The sequence below is a fragment of the Priapulus caudatus genome, unplaced genomic scaffold (genome assembly GCF_000485595.1).
Source record: "Priapulus caudatus unplaced genomic scaffold, Priapulus_caudatus-5.0.1 Scaffold730, whole genome shotgun sequence".
NCBI lineage: Eukaryota > Metazoa > Priapulida > Priapulimorpha > Priapulimorphida > Priapulidae > Priapulus > Priapulus caudatus.
Genome location: NW_014577791.1, coordinates 126,871 through 138,182, shown reverse-complemented (window position 1 = coordinate 138,182; position 11,312 = coordinate 126,871). Strand labels below are relative to the sequence as shown.

General features: G+C 44.6%; 2 protein-coding genes across 3 annotated transcripts in view; both read right to left on the bottom strand.

Moving 5' to 3' along the window:
- Positions 1-1,427: 1,427 nt before the first annotated feature.
- LOC106813151 (CAD protein-like) lies at positions 1,428-4,650 on the bottom strand. Of its 2 annotated transcripts, none has more exons than XM_014817215.1 (6): positions 4,564-4,650; positions 3,787-4,003; positions 3,032-3,176; positions 2,770-2,911; positions 1,953-2,125; positions 1,428-1,511 (listed from the first exon to the last, which is right to left on the bottom strand). In XM_014817215.1, the coding sequence occupies exons 1-5, from the start codon at positions 4,646-4,648 to the stop codon at positions 1,959-1,961; spliced, it is 756 nt and encodes a 251-aa protein (XP_014672701.1). In that variant the 5' UTR covers positions 4,649-4,650; the 3' UTR covers positions 1,428-1,511; positions 1,953-1,958. The 2 variants fall into 2 exon arrangements, with proteins under 2 accessions (XP_014672701.1, XP_014672702.1); XM_014817216.1 differs by having other exon boundaries at positions 2,770-2,809.
- Positions 4,651-9,184: 4,534 nt separating this feature from the next.
- Positions 9,185-11,312, bottom strand: part of LOC106813152 — a 10,791-nt gene continuing 8,663 nt past the window's right edge. Inside the window, exons 2-4 of the mRNA XM_014817217.1 lie at positions 10,971-11,030; positions 10,483-10,638; positions 9,185-10,120 (exon numbers count right to left, since the gene is read on the bottom strand). Coding sequence (XP_014672703.1) covers positions 9,903-10,120; positions 10,483-10,638; positions 10,971-11,028 — 432 coding nt within the window. The 5' untranslated portion in view covers positions 11,029-11,030 and the 3' untranslated portion in view covers positions 9,185-9,902. The remainder of the gene's footprint in view (positions 10,121-10,482; positions 10,639-10,970; positions 11,031-11,312) is intronic.

Genomic DNA, 11,312 nt, shown 5'->3' with positions numbered 1-11,312 from the left:
ACATACATACATACATACATACATACATACCTACATACATACATGTACAGTTGTACACACACGCACACACACACGCACACACACACACACACACACACACACACACACACACACACACACACACACACACACATACATACATACATACATACATGTACAGTTGTACACACGCGCGCACACACCGTGCACGTTGCGGTAGCAGGTGATTCACATGCTGTGATTGGACTGCGCATGCGGATTTGGCGATCTTAAAATTTGGTGCGGGTTTGCGATGAGAGCACGTCAATCACAAGGTGATTCACGTACTCTGCTTGGACTGCATGCGCATGCGGATTTTGCGATCTTAAAAGTTGGTGCGGGTTTCCGCCGATGAATGCCGAAGTTTCTTCGGGCACATAACTTTTTAGGAAATTGCCTGAAAAAGTCACTTTAACGTCGAAAAATCGCGTTCTAACGTAGCGGAATCTAGTCGCGACGCCCAGAAGGGGCCCCCCGCGTGTGCTCGCGCGAATCGAGCTACACGGTTTCGGAGGAGATACGTAAAACGACACTTCGGCAGGCCTACTCTTACTACCTCCATTTACTCGTACCCAAATCCATCTTGGTTTTGCCAATGGCTAATATTGCTATGTAATTATTCTGGTATAAATCTCCCTATATTCCTCAAATGCAGTTTACCCTTGTTGCAACAGTACATCATGGTACAGACAACACAGTCATGGTAACATTAAAACACCACACCAATCATCATCCTCACCTCCAGTCCAATTTCTTCTATCTGACGGATAGTTCCAGTGAGTTTTCATTTAAATGCCACATTTCGACGTGCTTCTCACCAATGGTTGCCATAATTACTGCGATACTGCGTAGCGTATAGCCTTCTGGAATAAGTTTTCCCATAATCATAATGTGCTCGCGTACCGATATCTATTTGTAAACGTGCATGCGTAGGTATATGTTTGTGTGTGTGTGTGTGTGTGTGTGCTCGCGCACATATAGATATCTGTTTGTGCACGTAACTGCATATGCTCGCGTGCGTATAGGTATCTGTTTGTGCACGTAGGTGCGTAGGTATATGTTTGTGTGCATGCTCGCGTGCGTATAGGTATCTGTTTGTGCGCGTAGGTGCGTAGGTATATGTTTGTGTGTGCGTGCTCGCGCGCGTAAAGGTATCTGTTTGTGCGCGTAGGACGCCGTAGGTACATGTTTGTGTGTGCGTGTTCCCGCGCGTACAGGTATCTGTTTGTGTGTGTGTGTGCTCGCGCACATATAGATATTTGTTTGTATGCGTGTTCCTGGTGTACAGCAGTACAGGTATCTGTTTGTGCACGTGAGTGCTTGCACGCGTATATAGATATACTATATAGTCTCCAGTCATGCTCCATCTATATGGACTCCAGTCAGCGGGCAGGGTTTCGGCATTAACAGCAAAGCCATGGTTCTGCGTGGTGATGCAGCAGCGCTCGGTGCCATGGTGCGTGCACGGTTGGTTGTGGCTGCGATTGCCGTAGCTAACAGGGAAAAACACCACAGTCATGCATACAGACAGATAAATATGTGTTAATACAATGAGACAATCACTAATTATTATATTAATATATCAATTTCATTTAGTATTTCATTTTATATTAATTTCAAATAATTAAAAATTATTGCGAATCAATATATTAAATAAAATATAAAATATTATTACATTAAATATCATTAAAGAGAACAAAAACATGGAAAAAGAATCGGCCATGTAGTACTCAGACAGCGCGGTTTCCAGCCATTGACCCAGTAGCACCACTTGTGCGGGTGGCCAGTGACCGTGGGCCTTCATAGTGACCCGTCAATACCCCTGCGCGAATCATCACTGTATCACACTCTTTTCTTTCTGTCATTTTAATAATATTCCTCTTGCTTATAAAAACGTAGTACAATCGGCTGACACTTGACCCTCTTTGTCTTACCTCATCTTAAATGATTTTGCACCAGCTGCTAATGAAAGCAACTGGTGACCGAGACAGATACCGAATGCCGGTTTGCAATTCTCTTCTTCTATCAACTTCCGTAGATTGGTAATGGTGGTAACACACTGGGTCGGATCTCCAGGGCCATTGCTTATAAAAAAGGCCATCATATTCTGGAAAAAATTTTGTTTGAAAATGAATACCTGGGTGTTATACTAAGCGTACATAAAGACACATGCCCATGCATTCACATAAACGTGTGTGAACACACGGATACATGCACACACCTACAGGTAGACACAGACATATACACTGACACACAGGCACATGCACACGCAGACATGTACATACAGCTAGTGTTTCCCCTGGCCAAAAAGGTCTGTGAGGTGGTACTTTTTTTGGTGTGTTTTTGCATTTCGAGGACCTAGCAAAGCGAGGGGGCCCAGCTAGGGGGGGTCCGAGGGTATGCCCCGCTAAATTTAAAAAAAAATTGTGCATACTAAGCATTAATTGATGCATTCTAAGAACTGTTCTATGGAAGAACAGTGATTTTCGTCAGCGAGGCGGTGTTTTGGACAAATTTCTGTGTGGCGGCTGAGAATTTAAGCGAGGCGGCCCGCCTCGCTCGTGTCAATGCAGGAGAAACACTGTATATTATAATAACACACAAAACATTGACGTGCTTCCATGCACCCACAAACTCACATAAACATCTGTGCACATATGCATGCACTAACGCAAACATAAGCACACGTATGGACACACGTACACAACTAGTCTAAGTGAACGCTGACACGGCGCAGGGACACATTCTCACCGTTGCTTCTCAGTGGATGATCCCAAGGCACAACTGTCACCTTCGCCCCGCGTGTGACCAGGCAGCGTATCTGATTAAACCCGAGTCCGCAGTCAACGCAGACAATACTGGGAGTTCCTTGTTGGTTGTAGACCACTGGTTCCTGATAGTGGGTGGCATTGCATGTAGATTAATAAAAAATTTAATATAAAAGTAGCCCACTAAGAATAACATAATGAACATATATATATATATACTGTTTCATATGATGCTGACATAATACCTTGATCGAGACTCCTTTGACTAGATTTATAACGTTAGGGTCGTGAAATGGAAAAGATTCAGGCATGTTGCCTTCTGCCACAATCTTTCCCAGCATGGTACCATGCTCACGTATCTTCTTATAGTTAGAGCCCTTGTGTCGATTCCTGAAAGTTGACGTGCATGTATAACAATATGTACAATTTCGTTTAGATCAGTTGGAAAAATAATCGGCCATGCAGTACTCAGACAGCGCGTTTCCAGCCACTGACCCAATAGCACCACTTGTGCAGGTGGCCAGTGGCCGTGGGCCTTCATAGTGACCCGTCAATACCCCTGCGAATATCATCACTGTACTATTGATGCATGCACAAAATAGACAAGGGGATAATGTAATAAGAACGGTGAACCTCAATCTGAATCTGTATTTTTGTGGTCGAAAATAATTTACTCCCATTTAATTAAAAGCACGGATAGCTTAATTGACAGTACACAAACTAAACTTGCATTTACAGCATAGTTTACCAGCACCATTTATAGGCAATTCACTCGTTAAGTATTTGCTCAAATCTATCCAAGACATTGAAGACAAAGTGGATAGGCACAGCTCTTTGTCTGCTAGCCAATTGCTCCAAGCAAATTAAAAAAAATAAAAAAACAATTCTCAGTTGGCGTGGACAGACATGTGAACGATTCCTGGAAAGCCTTCCCGACATGTCATTAATTTCGAGCGCCTGCACCAAAGAATGCTCGCACGCTTTAGTTCTCGAAACTCACCGTAGATGGCCGCCGCCCAGTGCGAGTATTGCGCCGACAACGAGTCCGGATGCCCAGATGCGCCACGACTCAAACCAGCGGTTCAATCCGTACTCGTCGTTCTCGTGCGGCGGCACGCCGTAGTTGCCGATCAGAGGGTAGGTGAGGATGAGTATCTGGGAGCAGTAGGATGGGTCTGTGAGGGACTCCGTGTAGCCGACCATCCCAGTCTGGAAGACTGCGGACAATGGCAACGTTAGGTGTGACTGTACGCTGCTGTTGGGAAAACTGCAGACGAGAATGGAACATTACGCGCAAACATATGGGTGTTGGGAAAACTGCAGATGGTAACACCACATTACGTGCAACCGTATGCATTAGTGTCAGGAAAACTGTAAATGAGAACAGCGTATTACATGCAACCATGTATAAATGTTTGGAAAACCAAGGACGAGAACAGCATCAAGTGTATCTATGTATGACTTGCAAGAAAACTACAGGAATGAAAAAAATATATAGTCTGTGCCCAACCATACTGGTGCCAAAACCTACAGCGAAAAACAGCATTATGTGTATGCAATCATCAAAGTCTAGAAAACTACTGGAAAAGAACAGCATGAGCTATTCATCATAGTCTGAGAAACTAGGATGGTATTGCATCATATGTAGTAAGATTTTGATATAGGAACTCATCATAGGAAAACTTCACACGTGAAAGCTTTCCGAGTGGAAAGACATTTGAATTTTAGGTTAGATTCTAGCACTTATAATAATTGATCAACTTCACCATTGACTTACCAACTTCACCAGCTATGCTTTTTTCAGCCCCAAACAATGTTCCCTCAAAGCAGGAACCATCCTGAAGAACAAGCTTGCCCTTCATCTCAAAAGTATACTTCTGCGTTTTGTCACAATGCTCTGAAAACGCACATCTACTATATAATAGTGGAAGGAAACTCTAACTCTAACTCTAACTCTAACTCTAACTCTAACGACAGTTACCCCCACACCCTTGACCGTAACAATAACCTTAACATAACTGTAATATAATCTTATGACCAGCAGTCGTGGGTCCTTTTCACTGGGTTGTGTATAGAAAAAGGTCAGTTATTAAGGTGGGCAAATAAGGAGCAAGAGTTTAATCTGATACGTAACAGTAATTCAGTATGTTCATGGAAATAATTGGTGAAACGTGTAAATAGCATTTATGTTAAACTTCCCAGTATAAAATGGTGGAAACAATTGGCAAAAGATACGGGAACAACTACGTTAACATTCTTGTACAAATATAAAAAATAGAATCGTTAGAATATATATAGGCATATATATCTAATGCACCCAGGTGCTAGCATCTTTGTTGTCGCCGCCGTCGCTGTCAGCGGATTTGAAACTATACTGTAAGCGGAAGCTATTGTATAAACAGCGGAGCGTTTGTGGTGATATTGCGCAGACAGACGCGAACTTACATAAGTACAAATGCACACACGCACTCACTCACACACACACACGCGCGCGCGCACACGCACGCACGCACACACACATACACGCACGCGCGCGCGCACGCACGCACGCACGCACGCACGCACGCACGCACACACACACACACACACACACACACACACACACACACACACACACTAAACTGGGACTCAGACGCGGCAGATAAACGTGTACTATGTAGTGTTCATTGCATTGTGATTAATTTCATTGCAGTAATCCTCTACTGTAGTGTATACCTCTGGTCGAATCGTCACTGCAACGCTTAGCACTGGTAGCTACGCATGTATCTAGTATGGTCGTGCATGCGTGCGCATATCCGTGTGTGTGTGCGCATATGCTGCATAATACAGAAGGGAGAATGAATTAAAATCATGTTTGTTTTTTATGTTATTTGTTTGATATAATATTGATTAATGTGTTCGTAATATTATATAATTATATCTGTTTATGTATATATAGGAGATGAATAATTCAAAGGACAGACTACATTAAAATTAAATGTTTATGTTATCAATTTGATGTATTATTTAGTAATGATATTCACGATTTTATATGGTTACATCTATGTACGTATAGTATTATATATTAGTGCATCACATGATAAATCGTTGAAATTCTATTGGATAACGTCGCAGGTACCGGTACTATGAAACAATAGTGCCCGCCTGAGCGGGCACTATTGCTTGCGCGACGCATTGTTATTATAACGCATTGTGTTTTAATACAAATTGAAATTGTTCGTTTAAGAAACTTTGTCTTATTCACTTCATATTAGCCGGTAGATTGCAAAGTCATGTGATGCACTAAAAACATTAATGCCTGTTGTTGGGGGCACTATGCTGTCATAGTGCCCCTAACAACAGGCATTAATATATAATTAGTGAATCTCGTGATAAATCGTTGAAATTCTATTGGATAACGTCGCAAGTACTATGAAACAATAGTGCCCGCCTGAGCGGTTTTTTATTCCCGAATTACTACGTTGTATAAATTCTGTTGTAGTCGATAACAAAGCTTTCATGGCTCACTGCATAGTACGTATCGACATGAATATATATATATATATATATAAGAATATACTTCGTGTATAAGTTCTTGACAACGAGGTTCCAAATAACCAGATGCGTGCTCTATATTAAAATCATCATATAACTACATTCAAATCTGGCATGTGCATGGATTTCTAGAGCATCAGGTATCCATATCTGTTTATAAAACATTCAATGTAACTTAACCGTCAGCGATGTTATATGAAACGCCCTGTGTCCATTTTATTGCGTCGCATGCCGATCTTCGGGTCAGGATATTTTTCATCTGTTTGATAACGCGCACACGTCAGTATGGATGCTCATTCCCAAGCAGGCTATCGCCTACAGTTACATACAGGGACAGCTAGCTTGCTTTATTTATTTATAAATACATCGTACTCTAACCATCGAAGACAAAACGGAACGCTAACGAATTTATATAAAATTTAAACGAAGTTGGTTTAATATTTTGACACGTAACATATAGACTTACTCTCTAGGTTATTGCTGGCATTAGCTGACATGTAGAAACAGTGAAACTAAAACACCGGTCACCAAAAAACACTAACAACAATATATATATATATATATATATATCAGAAGTATATATATATATACCCTATTATGTGCGTAGGTAGTTCAATAATGATATCAGTAGAGATCAGACAGTTTGCTAGTGTTGGAAATACCTAAGAGTCGGAACGAGATAACCACGTCACATCCATCTTGAATATTGTTGCTGTTCCGGTCAAGCTAGGCTAGTTTATACGGAGACAATATAGAACACTAATAGACATAGAAACATAACATCTGTTCTAGGGTCTCTGGTTTAAACGTGTTTTACACGCGCATACTTCAAATTGTCGACCTTGTGGCACTTCATTATAATCCGTAATTGAAGCGTGATTCGTGGATGATATACACGTACGTGGTTGATGGTTATCACGTGACAGGTGTAGTTTGTGACCAAACCGCAAGGATACTGCTAGAGCTGGACACCACGCTTAGCTATAGCAGTATATCCACGGGAATGCTGTCACAGGCATGTATAGTTACAGTGCCAACTCCACTAGTATAGCTAGCCGTGCGAATGCCGCCTCAATTATATGGCTAGACTGTTAGGCCTACTAGCATATATTATGGGATGCTGTAACTGGCAGCATTTTTGTTAGACTGGCAGAGCTTACCAACACTTGATTACTTTGCAGGAGACACGTTACTGCAGTGCTACACGTACGAGTGGAAGGTGGGGTGGTAGGGATCAGACCAAGGCTGCGATGACAGGTTCGTGCTGTTCGACCAGGGCGCGTTCATCCCCAAAAACTGTCGGCATGCAGGAAGGATAAATATATACTAGACGGTGACAAGCATAATAGCATGCACACTGCGTATAGGCTCTGCGTAGATGTGTGTATGCGATATATATACACGCGTGTAGCTTGCGTGAATCACGCATCTGTTGCGCATAAAGCTTGCGTTAATCACGCATCAGTCGCGTGCACAGGATTCGTGAACATCTTCTTGTCGCGTTCTGCTGTCGTCGCTAGCGTTAACGCTCCTTGTCGCGTTCTGCTGTCGTCGCTAGCATTAACGCTCCTTGTCGCGTTCTGCTGTCGTCGCTAGCATTAACGCTCCTTGTCGCGTTCTGATGTCGTCGCTAGCGTTAACGCTCCTTGTCGCGTTCTGCTGTCGTCGCTAGCATTAACGCTCCTTGTCGCGTTCTGATGTCGTCGCTAGCGTTAACGCTCCTTGTCGCGTTCTGCTGTCGTGTGTCTAATGTCAAAGCTATTGCGACAGCCATTCCACGTTTGTATATCTGATGTAATCTTGGCTCAGCTCCCCACTTTCATTGTATACTGCTCTCCCGTATATATAGGAGGCTAGGATCCGTTGTCATGAAGACCATCAAGTCGTTATGACGTCACAAGTTTAAAATGTAATAACATTTGCAGTGAAGTGTCGCGCAAAACCTGTGACATTGTTGATCTATGATAATTATAGTCATATCTAATTATGATGCTTCTGACAACTGGTCCCTGGTTCCTTTACCGGAGAGCAGGGCAGCGGGAGGCGGCTGAAATCCAGTACTATAGCCGGAGATGCTCCTAGCGTCGTAGACACTCGATATAACGGAGTTTCTACAAGTAGTTACAGTTCTAGTACCCCCACCCCCGGCAGCGCGGTAGTTTTGCTAACGCGTCACTTGGGGATGCGGTCAGGGCGGTACGTGTCCTCGTGTCTTCATGAGTAATGGCTGCAGAAGACCACGTCTCCCGACGCAATCCCACTACGATCAGCATTAATTTTGTTTAACTATGTTCTCACCGCGTGCACGCCCCAGCGTACAGGAGCCCGCGAATCGGCAACGACCTACGATACTTGAAGGGCGTTGTCTGCAGGCTTGTTGCGTACAGACACAGCTTGGTGCGGGATAACTTATCGACTTGGACCACCGAGTTAGAAGCAGAATTAATAGATTTATGGAGTGAGCGGCCTCGTCTTTTTGACATCAAAGCTCCCGAATACAGCAACAGAGTACTCAAGGCTCATGGTAAAATTCTCACAAAAATTGCCTGTACGAGGTGTGCTGCGTGCTTTAGTAACAGAAATGTTGATAAAATTTATATATTTCCTTTAATTGATAACTGTATATGAATGGGTTAAAGCTACAACATCTGGCAACAAAAATTGCCGTCAACAGCACACGTCACCACTCAGTGGCCTAACCTGGCGCGCGCTAGTTCAATACCATATCAAATTCGTAGTCTGTACGGGGTATGTATGATAGTAGCGTTTGTAATACGGTGAACCGTGATGGCTACGTCACCGCCGCGTTAGCGCTAGCGACGACAGCAGTGAGAGCCGCTGTTTGCTACGTACCTGCGTGAGATGTGGTCACAACTATGGCGGCGGAGAGTAGGTAAAGCAGCGTGCGGTACATCGCAGTTGTCGTCTCGTCTGCGTCGCTTTCCGGCTCCTCTGCCGCCTGCCGTCGACTATGATCCCTCCGGCAGCACTCTTATTACAACACCTGCCGACAGCTCTCACGTCGATCTATGCGTCGCCACGCGCCGTGAATGGTCGCCGCACGCGGCGCATGATCGACTCACGCGCAAGCCCGATAGATGTGGGAAAGCGCTGCGGCTAGACAGGTGGGGCAGGAGATCTGAAGGTCTTCGCTATCAGATTTGTTTATTGTACGTGTGTTGCTAAAGGAGCCGCCGTGTCGACGGAGCTGGCGTGCTGCCGCGGCGAATCGGTGTCGTTATTGATGATGATGATGCTGTTGTCATCGATGCTGGCTTTGCTGCTGCTATTGCTGGTGTCATCGTAGTCGGTTTCATCATCGTCATCATTATAACAATTACTATCATTAAATTATATGATGATTATTTTATTAATATTTACACTTTTACATTTATAATATTACCATTATTTGTAGTGATTTCTGTAGTTGTAGTTGTAGTAGTAGTAGTAGTAGTAGTAGTAGTAGTAGTAGTAGTTGTAGCAGTAGTTGTTATTGTTGTTGTTGTTGTTGTTGTTGTTGTTGTTGTTGACAGCATTTCATCATCGTGCCACCGGTCACCGGTGCTGCAGCAGAGACCATCATCACGCGCCTGTTACGTACAAATGCGACGCCAGCAGCACGACGCTGCACACGATGGCGCCACTTCTAAACCACGTGACGCGTCTGCTGTCATTGCACAGCTGCCAGTCACAGTAACGCACTATCGTCATCGTTCCCGTCGCCGTCTCTCCGAACTGCTCCTCACCGTCGCTGCCGACCTGCTTGCGAGCACACGACCGCGTCACCTCCACCAAGTCATCTGCGAGAGAGAGAGAGAATACGTCATCAATAACTATAATCAAACAGATCTTATCAGTAGTTAGCGTGCATGCCTGCCGATATAGTGAGTTGGCCTTTGTTGTCACACAAGTTACTGAGTCAGGCACACACACATACACACATACACACACACGCACGCACGCACACACACACACACGCGCGCACGCACGCACACGCACACACGCACGCGCACGCGCACGCACACAAACGCAAACGCGCAACGCACAAACGCACACACGCACGCACGCACGCGCACACGCACGCACGCACACACACGCACACGCACATACACACGCAGGTGATGTGTGCGGTTACGCAGGTCGGTCGCACGCAGGGCCGTACGTTTGACAAACTCGGTGACGGTGAGACACTGCACGCATCCCGTCACTCGCGTTACATTCTCGGAGGAAACGAACGGCTCGGCGCAGCTCTCCGACGATTTGGCGGTGACACACTCCGCGTTCCACCCGCACAGGTAGCAGTCAAACGCCGTCACACCTGCAATATACAATAGTTGACATGTCCTTTTGACGCGTACCACGTATTGTTGAGCGTAATGTATATACATACATATATAATAATATGCATATATGTGTGTGTGTGTGTGTGTGTGGTGTGCGTGCGTGCGTGCGTGCGTGCGTGCGCGTGCGTGCGTGCGTGCGCGCGCGTGCGTGTGCTTGCGTGCGTGTGTGATGTCTGTGAGATAGAGCGAGAGAAATGGGAGAGAGGAGATAGAGTGAGCTAATGCATGAGAGAAGTGGAAACGGGGAGGGAGCGAATATGCACAATTCTTTCATTGCCAATAACGCATATATATATATCATACATACCCGTAATGCGCTGACCTAGCGCCAATAAAAGCGCCACTAGTGCTATCCAACCTGGCATATCTGCGAATAAACATACGGAAATATTATACACAAAGCATACCCATGGAGACAGTTTGACGTTGATTACTACTTGCCTGTGCACTACGAGCTGATTTAAAACCATCAGTTGACATTATTGATCTGTCTACCATTCCACTGATTATAGAGACATGATGATACGTAAACACGCACACTTAAACGCACGCACGCACGCGCACACACACACGCACGCACACACACACACACACACACACACACACACACACACACACACACACACACACACACACACACAACAACACA